Below are 22,972 nucleotides of genomic sequence, written 5' to 3'. Positions count from 1 at the left end.
CCCTTCTCAGGGAACCATAAGTTACTTAGCCAGAGTCAGAGGGTCAATCAAGGGCACATCCAAAAAAGACTGTCTAGTGGTACCAGACTGTCTAGAGGTCTTCACGGAGAACCCGCCACCCAAGAACCCAGTCGGGTCCCAATCTATTACTTCAGGTGCCGGGTTTGTTTAACATTGTGTGTAATACCCGAGCCGACTGGAGAACACCCAGCCGTGATCAGAGTCAGTCAGCGCTGTGCGTGTGTTTTGTAACTTGCAACTTGTAAAATTAGGATGAAAAAAAAAACACAACCCCAGCCATCAGAAGCAGAGTGGGCGGGGTTAATGCAAGTGCACAGTTATCATGAGTTTTCCTGCTCCTATTGTGTACAACAGTAAATGCAAAGAAATTTCAAATCTCAAAAACTGCTTGCAGACTTCCACACACACACACATTTAAATAACATTAAATCATTAAATCAGCAACAGAATCTGAGATAAACTGTCATATGAATGTTTTCTATGATGCTCAAATTGTGTTAAAAAGCTTATTTCAGGTTGAAATAACATGCATGTGCAGTCTCAAGCGTGTGCACTTTCTTTCTCCTATTTTTATAATAATATTATGAATGAACAGTTTTGTTATATCTAAAAATTTTTGGTCAGACTCAGCTCAGAGAGCACAGAAATGATTGCAAATAAGTAATGCTAATGTCAGCAGACATAGCACTAAACAAGCAATTGTTTTTATAGGTACTATAATAAACATTGTTCAACAAATTCCTTTTGTATTTCATAAAAAAAATTCATATTGTAGATCATGTAATTCATTTACAAATAAACATATTTGTGTTAACACACATTTTGGAACTATATAATTAATCTTTAAAGTAATGGTGTCAGGTAATTGACTCACCAATCACGTAAAACATGAGGTCCCTTATCAGAAAGCACAGGGCAATGGTACAGCCAAATATCAGAGCTCCTGCTGAGAAGTGAGACATAAAAAAAAAAAAAAAAAAATATGAACAAAGAGTTGTGGCAACAGAAGTTGTGAAAGTTGTTCTGTGATTTTTTTTTTTTGGCTTGTGTTTGAGTGGTTGTGGTTTGACAGTGTTTTTACTCGCTGTCTGGGAAGTGAGGCAGAGAGGTTTTTACGACGACTGTACCTTTATGATCTGGTGGCCTTGTATGAGTGCTGAACAAACGGTTAATTATGTAACATTCTTTGAGATTGTCTTGGTATCAGTTCTGTGTGGTTGGTAAAATAAACACACCTTTACTGATGTGGTTAATATTTCTGCTTTGTTTATAGTATTTCCTCCTCTATCTTTAATGTTGAGAGTTTTTCGGGGACTTTGCACTGAGAATTAGCAGCTGTGGTCTACCACAATTGCATGATCATTAAAGGATGTCTTGTTTGTTGGTTGTTTTACAGTATAATATATTTTGAGTTGTGTGGCTGGTAATTAATGTGTATCATTTCTCTTTCTTAAAGGAGCAGACCAGCCACTGTTTCTTATTGTGTATTGAAGTTTTATTAGGGGCCAAGTACCATGGTTCATGGAAGCAGGGTGGCCGCCCAGGCCTGGGCCGGGTTAGTTTTGAGGTCTGGTACAAATATGACATACAAAAATACATAGGCTATAGGCCCACATGTATCTACTACATCTATTACATGGTCATGCCAGTAGGTGGCAATAAATGTGGTAAGTTGTGTGAGTACAAAACAGACTGACACACACAAACACAGCCAGAGGCAGAGAGAGATCATAGGCTCATTTGGAGAATGTTTACCAGTTAGCTATAAGCCAGAAGACTCAACAACATTTAAAAAAAAAAATAAATAAAAAATAATAATAATAATAATAATAATAATTCTAAACTGTGACAAAAGCATCCTAAGCACCACTTGTCGGTAAAAAGCTGAAAATGCATCTGCTGCAGAAACGGTGACGGTGCCCGCAGTGGCAAAATACTTATTCTGGTTGAGTACCATCTGTAAAGTTAAGATGAGCCAAATTATAGAGCTAGGACAATACATCGAATCTCGATTCGCGATACGAAGAATCTGGAGCGATTCTGATATTTTCCGAATGTATCGCGATTCTCTCTCGAATCGATTCTGAGCTTAGTTTTAAATGGCAGATGGCACTACTATACGTGCTTTAGAAACACTCGTACACTGCCTGCTTCCAGTTCCTTTACACATACCACTTAAACCTAAAATCATTCATAAAGGTCGAAAAGGTTGAAGTGAATTACAAATCTCGCATCTTAAAAGCATTCTGAGCCAAGGTGCAAGTATATTTAACCACTTACATGACTCAGCCGACCGCACGAGCGCTGTCTAGCAGTCTTCTTCCTAAGCGTTTGAGAGTGTGCGGTTAAAAACTAGCCTAGATCGCCATCTGCTGTTAAAACTAAGCTCAGAATCGATTAGAGAGAAAATATCAGGATCGATCCAGATTCAAAGTATTGATCGAGAATCGATGTATCATCCCATCCCTACTAAATTAGCTCTCCAAATATTATATCATACAATGCTAAACCTGCTCCCTATTTGAGTAGCTCGATGTAAATGTGAATAAATTCCAAAAGTACGGCACATACCAAAAGACCACTTCTCATTCAGCCGCCTCTCAGCAAGGCTGTGCACCAGCTGAATCTCGTAGTCTTGATCTCTGCTTCCCTTAGATGCCTGGAGGACCCTCACGCCTGTGGACAGTTTGATGTAATCCTCGTAGTAATAGCCCCACGCTGCCAGAGAGAGCTGAAGCTGGCTGTCAAACTGGGCTAGATCATCCAGGGTAGTGCAGCCCAGGGTCTTTAGACTGCCAAAATATAAAGAAGGGGAGAAATATATTAGATGAGATAGATGGACGAATGGATGTTTGCAGAACTCCAGAAGTCTTTAGGTCTTGTTTACACACATCTTTGTAGCAAAGTACAGGCCTACCTACTGGCCTGAAGCCAGTGGCAAGTTTTTGGGCATTCGGCCAGTGTTCATGCAGCTGACATGACCGAGCCAGCGCAGACATCTGTGGGTGAGCAAGGCAAACATACTAGGTATTCCCGCCTGTGCAAAAACTTTTGTTTTAATTAAAAAAAACATCAATTAACACACCATTGTGACAGTATATGCTTTTTCTGTGTTCTTCAAGCCATCAGGGGTATTTTCAAAAGGATAATGTATATTTATAATGCAATCGACATAGACTATTACTTTAAAGAATACCATAAAAAAATTATTTCTGCCACATTCTGTGATAAGAAGCCACATCATTGTTCATTGTTCATCATTGTTTCTTTTGTATGGAATGGTGTGATTCTACAAAAAAGAAAAAAAAATTTAAAACTGTACAATTTTATACAGTATATATACAGTCAAACCAAAATTTATTCAGACACCTTGAACATTTCATTCATTAATAGCGTTTATTCACTATAGTTTAAACAAAATGGAAATAAAATATGACAAGATCTCAGAGTTAACTGTGTCAGAAAAAAATAATCTTAATTATGTCAGATAACACTTAAGTGGTCAGGTCAAATTGTCTAAATACTTTTTGAATCCAAATTTTAATCAATTTTATTGGTAGTCCACTGTATGAACAATTTTTGGGTATAATATGTCACAGTTTACTTTATTTTGCTATCCTCACTTACATAAATGAACTATAGTGTACTGCACCCACTAGTAAAAATATATATATATACACATCTAGTGTTTGAATAATATATGAATGAATAATAACGTCTCAATATAATGTCTCAATATATCGATAATTGTGTAGTGAAAAATCTGATATCATGACAGCCCTAGTGTAAAGTATTTTACTCAGTTCCCTGATCATTCGGATTCAAATCTGTGCACATTATTTTTTGACAGCTATCGATGTTGTGATATTCAAATTATGTGGATTTGAAAACAGATGCCCATGAGTGTATTATATCGATGCTTTTAGTTCTAATATTCCAACCAACAGCCAACCTACATTTTTGACGGACGTGATAACATGTGAGGGGTGAACTATGTTCGAATTTTGGGTAATTATAAAATGTGCTGGAGAAGCTTGAAATGCTTTTTGCTATAGTTCATTATACTTTTTTTACAGAATAAAGTGTATTTCGTGGCTTACAATACATGTTATTCAGAGACTGACATGTTTGGCTTGTCAAAAGTGTTACATTCAGCTGTCGCAAATTCATTGACTTTTAAAAATCGTTAATTTTTTACAAGGAAAGGTGTGGTTTTGATGCACAAAGTTGTTTTTGTTGTCTCTTATAACAAAAATAAAAACTATTAATTATAAACAAGCCCAAAATACACCTGATATAAGGCTGATGTATAGATCGCTGTTGTTGTTTACTGAATAGCACTCACGTGTGATAGTAGTGCTCTAGGCTCTGGGAACAAAGCCACTCCTGGAAGGCAAAGTCTCTGAGCAGCTGCACGTGGGCCTCAGCGATCTCCCTCCAGTGATGCTTTTCCTTTACTACTTCCTCCAGCCGAGACAGCACACATAAACTCAGCTCCTCCAGAGTCTGAACATCTATACACGCAGGAACATACACATTCATGAACAAACACACACAAATAGAAGATGTAACCAGGCGGAAAGTGAAAGTGCTCCAACACTTTGCTCGGTGTCATATTTGTTTGCGATCCAGTCAGCACAAAGTCCAAGGGCCTCATGTATACAGTACATGTATACACTCACATCTGATTGACAGATACATTTCTTAGTCTTTTTTTTGGTCTGGTTATTTCAGCAGAAATTTTGCATTCAGTTCAACAGTAGTAAGTTAAAGAGGATAAAATGTATCATTTACCTGAATTACATTATGATCATGCTCTGTCCTTTAATGAGGGTTTTTTTTTTTTTTAGCACATTTACTTTAGGTTCTCAGATAATGTCATTCCTATTACACATTTAAAGGGTGGCCAAAATTACAACTTAAAATTAATTAATTAATTAATTACAGAGCTACTGCATCTTCATATTTACAAGTAAAGCTTCCTATTGTGAGCAGACTACTTACTATTTTTCTTTTCTACTAGCCTCAGTTCCCTACAGTATACATTTTATAGCACACAAAAAAAATTAAGTGGAAAATCAAACTAACATTCTGGTCTAAAGTCAATGCCGCAGTATTTTTTATTTATTTTTTGTTATTTAAAGGGTGTTAGTAATATGCGCCTATTAGGTGGGTGTACAACGCGTGTACACTCTGCTTATTACACACACAGGGACGCACAGCAGCACATCAGTTCCTCTCTGGAGAAGCGTTTAGTCTTTCCGCTTGCAAATTTTGCCATGTAAATAGCGAATCTGCCATGGTGCAAGTGCAACTGGCTTTTAAAGGGAATGGCTCATGAATCATTAAGAGAATAGCAACGACCCTTTTGGACCATGTGCCTGGCGCGCCAACCATTTTTTCCGTCGTTAAACTAGCAAAAGAAGATTTGGACATGCCCTAAGTGCACCTGCACCATGCACTTCAGACCATGCGCTTAGATCGTTAAAATAGGGCTCTTTGACTTTTCTGACCAATTTTGGGCCATCTCTTCACACAAATCAGTTTTAGTTTATCAAATTTCTGAATTGTGTTGATAGCTTTTAGGATCAAAGCATGGATCACACTAACCAATCTATCTAACGCATTCTAATACACACTGCCAGCTGTTCTTTTCCCCATCATGCTCCCCTGTTGAGCCACTGGCTTAGTATCCACAAATATGCTTTTGCACATCTGCCGCTTTTGCTGCAGAAGGCCAGGATGGAGTGGGAGACATTACTGTTAGTTGCGCCAAAATGACCCAACCAGCCACAGCTCCTGGAGCTGATGCAGCTCTTAATGCTCATAAATGGAAGGTGTTCGTGGATCGATGCGAGACACATAATGAAGGCCCAGAGACTTGCCTTGTGTCAGTCGTTTTATCATTTCTGCTCACCTTCTACACTTAAGGTGTATGTGGTTGCTATCACATCATTTAATGCACAGGTAGAACAATGCTTGTTTGGGAGTCATAATTTAGAGACGGCTTTTTGATGGGAAGGGAGATGGTTAATTCCCCCTCGTCTCTCTATGATACCTGTTTGGGACTTGGCGTTAGATCTGAGGGCACTTTCCCAGCTGCCAGTGCTCTCGTTGAAGACAGCGCTCTTGCTTGCTTTAGCATGTTGAAAGCGTGTGGGAGACCTGCAACTGTCCATTAACCCCACTTGTCTGGAGTTGACTGTGTAGTCAGGCCGAAGCCTAGGTGTGGCTATGTGCCTAAGGTGCTTACAACACCTTTCAAAGTCCAAGTTATTATGCTGCAAGAATTCCCCCCCGGAGGGGTCGGTGACGTAGGCTGTGACAGCTTCACTGCTGTGTCCCGTACACACGTTGAGAGTTTATACTGAGAGCTCCAGCCTGTACGAAGGGTCTGCCAGTTTTGAAACAGAGATTATCTCACAGAATATCTTTGCTAGGTTTTACGATCAAGAAATCCCTTCTTTTGCACCGTATGTATTGTGTGCAAGAGCATTCGAGCCAAGCAGCCATTGGCTCACCACATATGCCCACATAGGCTATGCCCCGTTTTTGGTTAGAGGTGGTTTTGACTATGTTGTATAGCTAATAAACAGCATTCTGCTGTGTGCGAATGCGATATGCTGAATATTGATGTCGTCATGTTAATGCCAGCAAGGCTGTCATCAGATGTTTATTCACTTTTTTATTGAGTACTGTTGTGAACCAGCAATTGTTGCTGCTCCTATTTTGTATGCCTGTTCAGAGCAATGCTTGACTTGCATGAGTTTATATGGGCAGGCTGATGCTAAGGACACCAGCTCCACCACCCATACTCTTACCAGCCGCATGGCTTCCACTAGGTACACTGGCCAGCATGTGACGTATTGCTCTTGGGCTTAAAGGTAGGGTAGGCAACAGTGTTGTCAAATGTACCGACCGCAATACCAAGTCGGTACTGAAATTTACTGAAGTTACTGAATTAGGTAGCTGCTTACCAGTTGACATTCACTGCAAACATTTGACACATTAACAACATTAGCTAGCTGCAAGTGGCAATACAAGGCTAAACGTCATCGTTCAAAACTCAGCGTCCCTGAACATAGCACTTTCTGCTACTAATGCTAATTGTTTTGGGCCAGTGAAAAACTCTTTGTTCTCATTTAAAGAAAAACCCAAGAAGATTTTTTTAAATAATTTTCCAGGACAACAACAAGATTTTCCAGGACATTTTACATTTTCTATAATTTTCCATGTGTATTTCAGGCCTGGAAAATCTGTTATCAATTTTCCAGGTTTTCCAGGACGTGTGGAAACCCTGTTAATTAATATGTTATCGACAGGTACTGCCCAACTTAGTTATCACTATCAGTAAGATCCAATATTAGTTGACCTCTAATGTTACTAATAGTGTTACACCAGCACAGTTGATCACGGTTAGCTAACCATGCTAAAAAAAATTCAGGGTCAGGAATAATATGTAATCACACCATGATGAACCGGGCTCATTTGGAAATGCATTACGGTAATGAAACTTTTGGAAGGGAAAGTTCTTATTTGTCATGAAAATAATGCAACATGCAAAAAATGTTAGTGGCCCTAGATTTTAATTTCTTATTTTTTTATTAAAGTAATTTTTTTCTGAATTTTCACCTATAATAACCGATCATATGTTATATCATATCTTTTTTTTTTTTCTTTTTTTAAACTTATTCTCGCTTAGAACAACACCAAGCAGCATTTAAATCTCTTCATTGCCTTGAATGCCCAGACGTGTGCATGAGTAGGGTTGCAAAATTCCAGGAATTTTCAAAGATGGCAACTTTCCATGGGAATTCACAGGAATATATGGGAAATTTACTGGAATTAATGGGAATTAAAGGGAACAAACTGGAAATTTGCAAAAATGTAGGTTAGTCCTATAACAGTGAACTTAAATGTGGTTGAAATCTTGCAGCATAATCGTGGTTAAAACAACCAGATTTAAAGCAAATTCAGTTGAATTTATACCCTGCACATGAACTTCCCGGACTTCCTAGGTTGTCTCTGAAAGCCGACATTATGTCAGTGAATCACATTCAGTCACTGTTTTGGCCGAGGCTCGTTCGCGTCACTATGAAGTGTGTGCGTGCATGAGCAATAAGTTGCTGGCTGCAGATCATTTAATGGCCACCGGTGTCACTAAAAACAAGAGTTTCTGAATTCTGTATATAGCCCCTCTAAAATGAAATTTATATACACTACTGTTCAAAAGTTTGGGGGCTATAGATTTTTTTTAAAAGAACTTTGAAAGAAAAAAAAACTTGGAAAAAATTACACTAATCTAATAACTTAGTGTACATTTGTGGTCAGCACAAATATAATGCCTTATACAAGGATGTAAAAATAGACAACCTTGAGTACTGCTCTATGCTCAAACACTTTTCTGATGAAAAAGTCATGCAACAAAAAACTGAATAAACCAAGTGCACACTACAGTACAAAACTGAACCTCACTGGTCACGTTAACTGTGTATAACTAGTCTGTGACCAAAAAAAAAAAAAAAGCCCCAGATTGTTGCTAATATGCTGCTAGTCTTTATCTCAGAACTAATTTCACTTAATTAGTTATTTAGCCAACTGGTCCCAAGCTCATAAAGTGTATGAAGTCTGTTCACCTCAGTTTCAACAGTTAGCCTACCTACAGCCAATAGATCCCAAAAACTACATGATGCTGGGTACAGTTAAAATGTTATTTTTAAAATTTGTATTAGTTTGCATGCATGTCTGATTATGGCCAAACAAAATGTGTATGTTTGCATATAATAAAGTTTGTATAAATAACCCCAGATTTCCAATTAATCCCCTTTAATTCCTGCAAATTCTTGGAATATTCCCAAAATTCCCCAGCTTAACTTCCCAATGAAAGTTTCCACCCCTTTGCAATGTGCAGACAATACTATAAATATAATATAGCTAGATCTTTACTCATGTCATCTTTATACACCATCATCGACCAGTCTTAAAACCTGCTATATGGTAAAGCACTAAGGCATTACAGACATAACAGTGTTTGAACTGCTTTGAAACAATGTGTATTGTGAAATAAATTTTAATAAACTTGAAATATGACCAGGACATAATATATAATCCCCCACATGCTCTCAAGAACTAAAAGAGTTTGTTTTTAAAGCATTTAACTAACCTTCAAACAAATACTTGTATTCGGATAGGCTGTGCCTCTGGAGCCATTCTTCAATCTGACTTTCCTTGCCTTTCTTCCAGCGCACCTCCCAGAACAAAACCCACAAGACTGAACAGAAGACAAAGGTCAGCAAAAAGAGGCGGTCCATCAGACCATGTTCAGCCTCCGCTCAGACCTCTGTGAGCTCAGAGTCTGCCTCGACTTCTGCTGTCCTATCTGGTCCTGAGCACCTCTCCCATGTCTTCTCCTACTGAGGAAAAGGACAGGAAACATACAATTCAGGCTTTGTGAAGGAATTTTCATTGAAATGTACAAACATGCACAGAGCATGTTTATGATTGTTTTCATATTTCGTTATACTGCAGACTTCTGCTTAAATGCTTTAAATGTTTTTTTTTTTTATTCACATCATACTCCATATCCCAAGATGACAAAGCAAAAAACAGATTTCTGATAACTTTGCAAATTTATTTATTTAAAAAAACCCTGATATATCATAATAAAAGTTGAAGCACCTTTGACAGCGATTAAAGCCTCAAGTCTTGTTGGATATGACGCAACAAGCTCTGCACACCTGGATTTAGGGATTTTCTGTGGAACACAAAAGAGGATATTTTAAAGATCGTTGGGAACCAAACAGCACTGACCTTCATTGTATGGAACAACATGAGGGTGAGTAAATGATGACAGACATTTTCATTTTTGGGTGAACTATCACTTTAAAGATATCTCTATATACCAGTCCCCCATTCTGCCATAAAACTCTGTTTGGTGAAGTTTTGTCCTTCTGAAAGTTTCTCCCATCTCCACACATGACCATCAGGTTCACCAGATCTGTGCCTCGACACAATTCTGCCTCTGAGTTTTTACTCTGGTATGCCTTTTCACACATCAAAAATCTGTTTTTGTGTTGTCAATATGGGTTATAGAGTGTAGACTGAAGTGTAAAAATAAAGCATTTTAGCATAACGTTGCAACATAACAAAATGGGAATACTTTCTGAAAGCAGTGAAGTGTTACAGGAGTTGGGAAACAGGACTGTGTAATCTATTATATTTGCAAAAAGCATGCTGCAACTCAACTAAAGGATTTAAAGGGATAAAAATTATTTCGTGCTGGATTTTAAAGATATTATAATTTTCAAGATGAGTATGTGTTTAATCATTCATTTAAGAATACAGAAACAACTTAGCGTCCATTCTCATGAGCGCCTGCCTACATCTGGCAAGGGAGACCTACACGTGCACGTTTTTTGTTTGTTTGTTTGTTTCACCAAGTGACAGCCTTCTGCTAAATAATTACTGCAGCTCCACCGTAATGTAATTTGGGTCTTTAAACATGAACATCCTGTTATCAGTACAGGCTTTAACATTATACAGTGCTACATTGGTGCATACTAGTGAAGCAAAACACAGCGGAAATGTTTAGTGTATGTTGCCTAACGAAATAACAATCCAACCCTAACGTTACCTATCTTAAACTCTCACTCACAGTGGCATAAACAGAACATATGCGACGCAAAATGATCAAACAATGTCATTCATACAGCCAACATTCAGTACTGACATACCCACAATGGGGTTAAAAGTAAACAATAAACCTAGAAGTACTGTATGACAGTACATATAACAATTCATATTTAGCGAACAGCTGCAGTATTGTCTTCTAGATATTTACCTTGATGGATGTCTATTGAGAACCGGAAACACCGCAGTATCGACGTAGGAAATGGCGCAGCGTAAGTAAAATGTGGAATGCGTCGCGTGATGATGACGTCGGAAGTTTAACACACGAGGACTTCTCGAGCATTTTCAGCCGTCATGGTAAAAATTAAGGGTTTATCTCAACAATGTTTGTTAAATAATGTACATAATCGCTTTATTACTTCTTTGGTTGAATGACAAATTGTGTTTGTGTGAATTAGGGGAAACAGAAGAAACAGAGAAAGTATGCTACCATGAAAAGAATGATCAGTTTGAAGGATGCGAGGATGTGAGTATTATTATCTGTATTATTATTGGTTATCTGTAAGAAAGACATGGATTGAAATGCGTCTGCACGTTGGAAATATTGTGTCACAATTAAGAGAATCTAATGTAATAGAAAATTATATACACCCGGTCGCATACAAACTGGCGAGCAGTGTGATATATCGATCTGGGACCTTGTACTTTAAATCAATACCTGATATCAAAGCGCCAAATGTTAGTTTTATAAATCTAGTTTTAGATTTGAACTGTACTAACCAGTACTAAAGTCATCAATAACATTCAGTGATTGTTCGAAAAAACATTAAAACCTTTTATAATATTTAAAAAATCCACCAAATTATAATGTCTTACAGGAAGCTGCAATCATCTTTTTTCCTGCAGTACCACATTGGATTATGGTCAATAAAGCAAGCATGTTATGGGCGTAAAAAACTGAGCTATGTACATGCTAATATGTAGCTGATTTCGAATATTGTATTGTAGTTTTGAGTCTGAAACGAGGTTTATTTTAGTCATCAATTGAATTGTACAAAACATCAGTGAATCGCTGTGTTGCTCTTTGAACATCTGATAAAAGCTTTGCTTGTTTTTCTGTTTTTGTTTTGTTTTTTTGTCTAGAAAACAACAGGACCGAGCAAAAACGCAAAAGAAGAAGAAAGAAGATCCGTCAGCCATTAAAGAACGAGAAGTGTAAGTTTGAATTCTCTCTTATATTGTGTTTGTTACCTTTTAGAGGTCATCATGCATCAAATGAATGACAAATGGCATGACATATCAACATTTGCTCACAATATACACCTTTATTATATATCTAATCAAATTTTTCTTCAAATGTAAACTAGCGGTTAGTGAAAAGTTAGGTTTAGGCACATAAGGAAAGGTAATCAATGCAGTTCCCAGAGGTATGTTAACCTTAATCAGAACTTCACTTTTTAACACAAATAATACAACTACAGAACTTCAAATAATCAATATAATAATGCAATAATTGGTTTAATAATAATACTGTCCAGTAAATGAAGCAATCAGTAGGTACACCCAAGCTATTTGTGATAAATGCACATTTTGCAAAACTTTAAATGGAAACATCATCTTTTATTGTGTACTTATTCTTTTTAAATGAACTTTACCTGACAGACATTTTTCGTAAAACAATATATTTGGAGATTATGTCTTGTTATATTTTAAAATCTATACTTGTTTTAATTTTCTAAAAATCCTCTTTATTTTATAAATTATGATTTATCATTGTTAAAATAATAGTTAACCCCAAAATAATGGTTCAGTTAGTCACCTTCATATTGTTCCAAACTTGTAAGATTTTCTTTCTTCTGCAGAACATAAAAGATATTTGAATAATCAGCTGTTTTTGTCCATACAATGAAAGTCACAACAATTGCCCACAGCAATATTCAAAAGCCCGGCTCCATGTAAGCTAGGTTTCATCTGATATATCTGCTATAATGGCAGTTTAGTTTTCAAAACGTGTTGTTAAATGTAAAATGAATATGTTAAATTTAAGATTTACTGAAGACTTGTTGAAGCTGATTGTTCTTCTGGGATCATGCTTTTTTTTTTTTTTTTTTTTTTTTTTTCCTCTCCACGGAGGTTAGTAATTTTCTGGGTAAGGCATTTTACTTGTTAATTAATTTTAGAGCTTGGCCTAACTAGAAAAATAAATTTTATTTAATTAGAAAAAAAAAAAAAGTTTTACCAAAAACAACTATTGCTTTTATTTTATTGCTTGTTTTTGTCTTTTTGTGTTAATAAAGTCCTTCTGAAGCGAAGCAATGTGTTTGTGTAAGAAAAATATCCATATTTAACAAGTTATGAAGTAAAATATCTAGCTTCCACCAGACCGCCTTCTGTATTCAAGTTGGGAAGAAAGTGTAATGCCTCTCGCAGTTCAAACACTTGCGCTATGCCCTACTGCTATTTGAGGACCTGTCATAGGCCTTCAGAGCTGATCTCAGTCTCAAGTATAAGAAAAAAACAAAAAAAAACACTGAAATGATTTAAGGCCCTCCTCACAAAAGTTATTTGAGTGTGAATGCCACAGTCAGACCAAGCTTTAAAGACACTGCTACATAAACAATTATGCTATAGGGGTGTAGTCTTTAGTATATAAAATTGGCCTCCCGTTATTTTATTTATTTATTTATTTATTTATTTATTTATTTATTTTCAACCTTTGGTCAGTTGGTCCATAATTTTTCATTGAGCATTTTAAAAGACATGGAAAGGGGAGATGTTTTAAGTGAACAGAATGGCTTATATTTATTTCTAGAGCTTGCCATGGAACAGGAGAGTCAGGTCATTTTTTTTTTTTTTTTTTTAGTAGTCTTATTTGAAATGTTTGATTAAAATTATTTTAATTCAGGAAGAAATAAACCCCCATTGAGTTTCCTATATTGCATTAAATTGAGTTCTGGGTTTATGTTTATTTCATATGAATTTAGAGATAGCTGCATTGAGCTCTTAAAAAAAAAAAAAACATTCATGCTGTGCTTGCAGCAACATAGAAAACAAACAAAATGATCAGTGTAATTCTTATAGAGAAATTTATAGTAATATGTTGAGTGTTTGCATTAGTTGTTTTAGGAGCAATAACCTTGACACATCTTCTTTTGTTGTTGTTTTTTTTTTCAGAGCAAAGTATCCATCTTGTCTGTTCTTTCAATACAACACCCAGCTCGGACCTCCATATTACATCCTTGTTGATACCAACTTTATCAACTTTTCTATTAAGGCCAAATTAGATATTGTCCAGTCAATGATGGACTGTCTCTATGCTAAATGTAAGTCCCCACATTCTTTTCTCAGAATTACTTACAGCAAGCTAATGTGAAGTGAGTGAATGTATTTTGGATGTGTTGATCACTGTAGAGATTCCTATTCAGCAGCACTGAACAGAAATGACAGTGTTCAACACAGTTTACAGCACATGCCACACATACACTTTGTGTTAACTGTATGTATATACAAATATACACAACATAAACATGTGGTCTACAGATAAAGACATAGTATTATGTAATTTACCAATCCTCTGCACACACATTGGCTGTAGAATTACAGCTTTTTTCGAAGATACATTCATCTGGAAAATCATTTGAATGAATAACTAAACTTTTAATAAACGTCAGTCAAGTGTTTTTATGATAAAATTATAGTAATTAGAACTAAAATGTGGCAAACATAACTTAATGAAAACAGAACTTAGAGAATTATGGGGTAGTGGTGGTGTTTGAAAAATTATTCAGTGTTTCTGTAAAAATGACTTAACAATCCTAAAAAATAATACTATTACTAATAATGTAAAACACACTAAGGTCTCATAGGCTGCTGGGCTCATGAATATTAATCATGTTCTCTGTGTTTGCTCAAACTGATTAGCTGAAATCAAAAGTGCATAGGTAAACGTTAGCGAAATGTTAGTGAAATTAGTGAAAAGTAATTTTAAAGCTGCACTATGGAAGTTTAATGAAAGTCCATGAAAAAAATCCATCAACACCATGTCCTTGCCTTAACCTGTTTTACTACATAAGCCTACGATGTTGATTTTAAATTTAAAACTTTTGGGCTGGGTTTTGGCAAGAAAATTCCATGCTTATAATTTGTGGCATGTTTATCATGAATAACATATATAGTTCTAAACTGCAGCCCTTGGTTACTTCTGGGAAATCACACAAAACAAAGAACTGCAGAGAGTCTGCAGCTAAAAAGGGAACGTTACGTGACAAAACCTATACCAACAAATAATCTGAATCACCGCATAGATTTTTTTTTTTTTTTCTTTTCAAATATACTTTTCATTGGAAATTCTTCTTACTCGAGATCGATCGATCTTCTCCGATATGGTGATCGCCAGTAATTTCTCGGCCCCTAATTCCTCAAACCATCAGATTCATCTGCACAGAATAGCAGTGTTGAAGCACAACTGTTCTGTTTTAATTTTATCTACAGGTGGCGATAGAGAGGGGGGGAAAAATAACATGATGAAAAAATTCCAACCCAGTTAGTCAAAGTGATTGATCATGATCCTCTGAATGGGGAACGGTTGTGAGAAAATGTTTGTGAACCCTTTGCAATCACAATTTCTGCATTGATTACTAATAAAATATGATCTGATACAAGTCACAATTATTGACAAACACAATCTGACTAAACTAATAACACATACTTTTTGTACTTTTCATGCTAATGTTTTTATGCATTTTGTGTTTTTTTTTTTTTTTTTTTTTTCCGTGATCACATGAGTAATGTGTAGTAATTTCTTGTGTTGTGTTATTCAGGTATCCCTTGCATCACAGACTGTGTGATGGCTGAGCTTGAGAAATTAGGGATGAAGTTTCGAGTGGCTTTGCGGTAATACACACTTATGACATACATGTAACAATAATAGTGTCTTGAACATTTTTTGTTGTGCTGGGTAAAAGTTTTTATTTAAATGTCCTTTTTTATTTTGCTTAAAGGAACACTCCACTTTTTTTGAAAATAGGCTCATTTTCCAACTCCCCTAGAGTTAAACAGTTGAGTTTTACCGTTTTCGAATCCATTCAGCTGATCTCCGGGTCTGGCGGTACCACTTTTAGCATAGTTCATTGAATCTGATTAGACCCAGTTTTGCAAATAAGTTTTATTTTATGCACGCATTCATATGCCGAATATTAACAGCTCTGTTAATATGCTTGTCTTGACAATTATTCATTACATGAATCACCTATATTTTTTTTATTAAAAACTGAAGAACTTGACAAAAAATATTACTGTCAGTTGTTTAACATTTTTATTGTCTATATATATATATATATATATATATATATATATATATATATATATAAAAATTTGTTTTTTTTAAGATTTCTGTATTGTCAATGTAACAGAATTACGACAATTATCTATGGCTTAATCCAGTCAGCAGTAAATAAAGAACAACAAATTTCAATAATATACTGTATATAAACAAAAATAGAAAAAAAAAACTTAAGTTCATTAAAGGGTTAGTTCACCCAAAAAATATCTTAATTTGCATTCTGAAGATGAACGAAGGTCTTACGGGTGTAGAACGACATGAGGGTGAGTAATTAATGACAGAAATTTCAGTTTTGGGTGAACTAACCCTTTAAATACAATGAAAGACCTATTGAATTACTTTTTTAAAAATCTCTTGTTTTTATGCATCGATGCAGAATCGTTCACATCAGCATTGCAATGCATCATAAAAACGATATTCCACAGCTCTAAACAATACCTTTTAAATTTTTGTAAATAAATATCTTGCAGATTCATGTTATGAAGCTATGTTTTTTTCAAGGATTTGATTCTGTTCTAGTACTCTTGTTTTGTTCTAGTTCTCTCTCATCATAGGAACTAGCTTTGTTTGCCCTTGGGTTTAGACTTGCCACAATGTCGTAATTTTTGTATTTAAAGGCATTTTTCTGCTCCGAAGGCATGTGTGAACAGGACCTGGTTTAGAAATGTTCGCAGATTGGCTTCAGCAGTTTTGTGGGATAAGAAGTACCATTACCTGAAAAGTTGGTCATAATGTTAACCGCATTGTGGACAGCAGTGTTATTTGCTGAAAATGACCTTTGTACAGTCACACTGTCCAATTTGAAGTCATCACAGAGTTTCAGCAGCATTTCTGTGCTGATGTGTGAATGGTAGCAAAATGGTTAAAATATGGAAGCTGTTGCATGTGTGAATAGTAGATGTGGCTTTTAACAGAAAAGGTAATATTGACAATATTACTGCAGTTTTCATATGTGAAAATGGCTACTCTTTCTTCCTTGATTTTTATGGCTTTTTGAACTTTTTGTGCAGGATTGCCAAAGATCCCCGCTTTGAACGCTTGCCTTGCTCACATAAAGGAACATATGCTGATGACTGCTTGGTACAAAGAGTAACACAGGTATGAGAACTTTGTTAGCTGTGAGGTTAGAATTGTTTTGTATTCCCTAATAAATAAAAAAAAAAAGATTCACGTACAGTGAAACATGCTGCAGTGGTTTATCTTTTTCATCTGGAAGTGAAAGTTTGTGCAAGTAAAATGAATATACTTTGTTTGAAAACATTACAGAGTAATATTGATGTATTGTTGGAGCCATATATTTGGACTAATTTTGAGCAGTCATGGGTTTCAGTTAAATTCATTGATTTCAAAGGAGTTAATACTGGTAATTCTATAATAATTATGTTATACATTTAATATAATGGTGTGTGTGTATATATATATATATATATATATATATATATAGTATATATAAGATTCTCATGGATGTTAAAATTAGTTTCTTGTTTTTTCTATTGTTCATAAATATATATATTAAATGAAGTTATGCCTGTTTTATAAGATTACGTTCCAGTGCAAAAATCGTATGCATATTTTGAATGCATTATGAGGGTTAATAGATAACAAATGTAGAGTTTCACAAAAAAAAAAACTAAAATGAGATCCAAAAAAAATGAGTTTCAAAAAATAAAATAAAAAACATTTAGATTTGTTCAATGAGTTCAATGTAAAATGAATAATTCGGGACTATGAAATAATTGTAACCTCAGAGCCGATACATATGTTATATTTTGCTTTAAATTCTGATCAAAGGATTTCCTTTTGCTCCGCTAGCACAAGTGTTACATTGTGGCCACAGTGGACAGGGACCTAAAAAGGAGGATTCGGAAGATCCCAGGAGTCCCAATCATGTACCTCTCCAATCACAGGTACTCCAGCTCTCGCTCTGCTTGATTAAATTAAGAACTAGTTTAATTAACAATGTATTAATTGACCCTTCGCTAAGACTAGTCTTAATGTTACTAGTGAGGGGAGGGGAGGTTCACTAGTTGGTGAGTGCAAGAGAGAAAGAGCCTATGCAAGCTCCAGAAATTGAATTGAGAAATTGAATGAAAATGGTGTAGCTGAGATTTGGTTAGCTTATATTTTTACTAAAAATATCTCTATGAAATCATTGACATTTTAAGTAATATCACACTACAACAGTTCAGTCAATAAGAAGGTAATATTTTGTAACCAACATTTTAGAGTTGCCAGTTATTTTGTCTGCTTTGCTTCACAAACAAAAATTATTCAAAACAAAGCCAATGCAGGATCAACAGTTTTAGAGCAACACACAGTCATGTTTCATTTCTGAATGTTTCTTTTTTTTTAACAATTCAGTTGAATGATTAAGTGATTAACTCATAATATTCAAAAGAATCACTTGTTGCCACCTACTGGCTCAAAGATGTAACAACTGTGGCTGCCTTGAACTGATGAGTACAAAAAATAAATGGGGGATCACTTCTGCACAATACCCATGGAATTTTTTTTTAAAGAACTAAACATTGCTTTTTCTCTAATCTACATAAACACATGTCAAAAAATACCAACAAAGCAAACAATCCCAAATAGAAAACGTAGGATAGTGCTGGCGAGTGTCGTGGAAATTCTCAATACGAATCTGACTTCACCACAGACAATTTAAACAACTCCTAGTTGTTAATATAATACTATGGTATTTAGAGGTAATTCCCTGAATAATTAAAATACAATACAATACTTCCCTGAAGTATGGTGACGGCGTCCTGTCAAGAAGCTACTATCACTACCTCAATCACACATTAGCTGTCACTTTTGTTGTCTTCTGAGCGTAGGACCTTTAGTACTTCTATTCCTCAGCTGCGCAGCATATACCTGACACAACTTCCAGGTTGTATTCCTCTGCAGAAACTAAGTTTTATTTACGGCCGGGAGATCACTGGTCACAACAACCGAGTGAGTCTCAATGAATAGAAAGATATATACACATTTAAGTCTTACAGTTGAGTAAAAATCAATGTTGTCTTCACTGTGATTTGTTCTGGTGATTGGTTTGTAATGATCTAAGCTAATCATGAGACTTTTTTTGGTAGGTCTACATGGTCTTTGACCTGAGCATCCTTAGTCTGCATTTTCTGTACATTTCATGTTTAAAAAAACCCTTTTGACCATTTCTGATGCCATTACATAAAATATCACACGAGTGAGATAATGGCAGGTACGAGAGATGTTAAATGCTTGTTCCTGAGAATGAGATCAGTCTTACCTGCAGTGTGCAAGATGGCATATAGATGTCCTCCTTATAGAAAAGTTCTTTCCTTACAGTCCCTTGGTCAATGGCAATACTGCATCCAACGGTAATCAAACTCTACATTGTGTGTTATATATGGCATTACATTACAAAAAAAAGTTAAAAATAATGCTTTCTAATACATGTGCTGAGGGAGTGATAGTAAATTTAACATCTTTCTCTCTGACTACCGTCTTAATCTATATATATATATTTTTTTTTCATCTATTGGAAAGTCATAGAAAGGCAATAGTGGATTTTTTTTTTTCTTTCACCATTTAAGCAAATGGAAATGCTAAAATTATATTTGCTATGTCTCCAAGATGCCTCTACAGGCATTTATCCTGCTATAGTTCATTTAAACCCATAAACCCATTGTTCATTTGTACATCTCTGTTGAGCTGAGCCAGGGTGAATTTGTGTATTCAATGGAATTGATGTGCAGATGTGCAATTTTTTTTGGGAAAGGTCTTAAAAATGGTATTAAATTGGAAGTGCTGATACCTGCAGATATCCTGTTCTATAAAGGGGCTTTTTAACGATCAATTTGGACTATTTGTGTGTGTGCCTGTGTATGCATACAAATTGTGTATATTTCTGTTTCAGTTTGTAGCAAGAATCTTTTCACCTATGTAAATTATTAAAACTGTTATAACATTTATTTTACAGGTATAACATTGAGAGAATGCCCGACGATTATGGCGCACCACGGCTGTAGTACACAGAAGGTTTTTTTTTTTTTTCTTTTTTTTTTTTTTAATGTATCTTGTTGGGGGGGGGGGGGGGGGGGGGGGTTGTGTTTTTTGGGGTTGCTATTTTCTCACCTTGTACCTTTTACAAGATTTTCCCTGTGAAATGTATTCAGTACTCCTCCATAGTCTTTGCCAGCCCAGATGCCTGGCGCACAGAACATTGATGTAAATTAAAATGTGTGGGGGGAAAAAAGAAAATTATCTGCAATAAATAAAAAGAGTTCAAACTTCAGTGATCTAAGACCCCCCCTTCTTGTTATTAATTAGCACAAACTTCTCAACTATATACACATAGAGAACAAGTCATTCTGAGCAGTCATGCTTCGTTTCATGAATTTATGATGCTTGGGAGCAGTGGTGTGCGGTGGTGTTTCAAAATGAGCAGGCAAAGTCCTCACATTTTTTGTATCAAATGTAAATTTATGTCCGTTATTCTTAATTTTCCTGGTTAAATAAACATTACATAAAGAGACCAACTACAATTCTATTTTGTGTTTTTTGCAATAACTATAATGTTCTATTCATAACATCAAGTATAAATTTCAAGCTAGTGTTTTTACGCATTTGTACATTTATCCCAAAATAATAACTAAAGGCAATAACAATTTAAACAATATACAGTATATTATTTGTGAACTAATGTTCAGCTTTTCTTTTTAATAGTCAGCTTATTTTCAGCAGTCATCAAGCTTGTACACACTGGTTACAGACACGAAGATGTACCTTTAATTTCCCCAAGCTGACTCTCACTAAAACCCCCCACAGTCATCATGTTTTCAGACCATTTCAGGTTTGATTTTTGACATGACATAAAGCGGTAAAAAGAGTTATTTACTTACTTTTTAATTAGTCTTCCCATTAACTCCATCACTGTCTTCATTCAGGCCGATGAGAACGCACACGAAAACGAGGCAGGATTTATTTAAACGCATTTTCAAGCTGCCATGATTAAAAATACTGCTGTTCATTTAAAATGGAGACAATTTAATGTTGTCTTCACAATAATATTTTTTTTTTTTTTTTTTTTTTTTTTTGTGGTATAAATAATAAAAGAAACACTTGGATGTTAATCTGCAAGCATAAGGTTAGATACATGTACAGTAGAAATACTTTTATAAAAATGAAAAAATAAGATAAATGATTCAGGTAAAGTTTTGAGCTGCAAATCTTCACATTGCGTTTCATATAAATTTAAATGATCAATATGAGTCCACACATTTTGATCAAACCTTAACTTTCAGTGAAGATTCAAGATGGACTTTGCTATAAAAACCACACCATAAGATATGTTTCATTTGGATCTCTAATCACTAATCACATGGGCCGTGATTTCCGCTTGTGGCTATATTGTGTTATTGATTGGAATCATTTGAATTGGATTGGACACCCCTGCTCTAAACTGTAACTGCAATTATCACAACTGTTTGCTGGAACATCAGAACTCTATTGTATGTCTGCAAACTGTAGTAATTCACCCAAAACATTTAACTCATGCTTCAAAACCTAGTTAATGTGTCAGTAATTTGACCAATGCCCCCAAATTAGTGTTTTTGTCATCGTGTGAGCCACACTGGTCAAAATGTTTTGATTTTCTGTTTTTCGCCATGGAAATATGTTATATACAAATGTCATGGGGGTTTTTTTTCTACTTTTTGTGACACTGACTACTTTCTATTTTTATTTATTTATTTTTGTCTAGCTGATGCTATGTATCACACTGAGGTTTTTTAGATACAGATTTTAACAGCATGTAAAATATTTACTGAGAAGTCAGTAACTACTATAGTACACAAAAATTAACTTTTTCATTTATACAATACTTTTTTTTTCACATTTAAGTGTTACATGAAAATTGAAAATTCATAGTTGCTTGTTCATTTTTACACACTGTCATGCTGAGTGTCTAAAAATCTGTCATGGGGGTCATCTGTCACACCCATGCAGATGCTGATGTAAGTTAAGAGGATTTTATTTGCTGACATCATTCTTTTTTTTCTTTTTTTTTTTTTTTTTTTTCTCCATCTTAACAATGACGTCTCACTCAGTTGTTTACACATCATATCCCACCTGCTTGGAATCGGCCATGCAGTTTAATAAAATCACCATTGATAAACAGGTTATCAGTTACTCTGCATCATAGTTATGGTTAGCTTCATGTGGCTAAAACCATATTATTAACCATATCTGCTATACAGAATGGTGATTAATTGTAAGATGTGCTATACTGGAGGACATTATACGGCTAAAAAAAATCTTGTTACTTTTGTTTTTGTACTTAGAGAAAAGTACTGTGCATGAATGTCACTAAGTGTCAAATGATAATCCAGTCAGGAAGCATGAAGGACAGGATCGGTCTTTAGACGAGGTAATAATACAATAGATTTGTCACATTTCTCATGTTTCAGGGTTTTTGCATGTTCTTAACCTCTCTGCAAATTACGGCCTTTAAAAAGTCTTAAATTGGAGCAGAAAGTCTTGAATTCATAAAATTACGGCATAAAATGTTGCACGAGGGATTTTCTTGCACTTCATTTTAAAGTGAAGACCTAAATTCTGCTCCACAAGGCTGAGTGGCTATATGTGCTGATTCATGTCAGTAACCTGTAGAAGAATTGGTTACGTGATGTAGTTACATTGTGCTTACTCTTAGTACTGAGTAATATTAACTAACTACATGTACTTCCTATAGAGTTACGGTTAGGGTTTGGTTTTAGGGTTAGTTACTTGTAATTATGCATAATTTACTGTTATTACTATAGTAAGTACATGTAGTAACGTGTAATGTCACCTTAAAGTGTATTGAAGAATTTGATAAACGTGCAGATGCACCTTTTCTGAATCTTGTGGTTTAGAGATGTAGTGCAATTGAGGAAATGTTTGTTCCAGCCTAAAAGTCTTAAAGTGGTGGTTGATTGATTATGATTTCACTTTTTTAAC

The 22,972-nt window shown here is 35.3% G+C and overlaps 2 protein-coding genes across 5 annotated transcripts in view; one reads left to right on the top strand and one right to left on the bottom strand.

Moving 5' to 3' along the window:
* arel1 (apoptosis resistant E3 ubiquitin protein ligase 1) overlaps positions 1-10,952 on the bottom strand; it is a 37,433-nt gene extending 26,481 nt beyond the window's left edge. The window contains exons 1-6 of one of the 4 annotated variants that reach the window (XR_007925922.1): positions 10,862-10,952; positions 9,700-9,775; positions 9,185-9,434; positions 4,367-4,535; positions 2,593-2,813; positions 896-967 (exon numbers count right to left, since the gene is read on the bottom strand). Coding sequence is in view for 3 of the 4 variants with exons in the window: in XM_051868140.1 (XP_051724100.1) it covers positions 896-967; positions 2,593-2,813; positions 4,367-4,535; positions 9,185-9,332 (610 nt within the window). In the remaining variant the exon portion in view is untranslated. The remainder of the gene's footprint in view (positions 1-895; positions 968-2,592; positions 2,814-4,366; positions 4,536-9,184; positions 9,435-9,699; positions 9,776-10,861) is intronic. The other 3 variants (XM_051868140.1, XM_051868142.1, XM_051868141.1) reach the window with 3 other exon arrangements.
* On the top strand, positions 10,927-20,511 carry fcf1 (FCF1 rRNA-processing protein). The gene is made up of 8 exons (XM_051868143.1): positions 10,927-11,007; positions 11,109-11,176; positions 11,794-11,865; positions 13,825-13,973; positions 15,471-15,543; positions 17,002-17,089; positions 17,804-17,898; positions 19,953-20,511. Exons 1-8 carry the CDS (start codon positions 11,005-11,007, stop codon positions 19,999-20,001), a joined length of 597 nt encoding a protein of 198 aa, XP_051724103.1. The 5' UTR covers positions 10,927-11,004; the 3' UTR covers positions 20,002-20,511.
* Positions 20,512-22,972: the final 2,461 nt, after the last annotated feature.

The sequence above is a fragment of the Ctenopharyngodon idella genome, chromosome 17 (genome assembly GCF_019924925.1).
Source record: "Ctenopharyngodon idella isolate HZGC_01 chromosome 17, HZGC01, whole genome shotgun sequence".
NCBI lineage: Eukaryota > Metazoa > Chordata > Actinopteri > Cypriniformes > Xenocyprididae > Ctenopharyngodon > Ctenopharyngodon idella.
The sequence above is the reverse complement of the archived record's forward strand: the minus strand, read 5'-3'. Positions and strand labels throughout refer to the sequence as shown.

Bases quoted from the DNA above. Each gene is read 5' to 3' on its own strand.
- fcf1 (XM_051868143.1), top strand. The intron at 13,974-15,470 runs GTAAGTCCCCAC...TGTGTTATTCAG, and splicing joins GGACTGTCTCTATGCTAAAT to GTATCCCTTGCATCACAGAC. The intron at 15,544-17,001 runs GTAATACACACT...CTTTTTGTGCAG, and splicing joins AAGTTTCGAGTGGCTTTGCG to GATTGCCAAAGATCCCCGCT.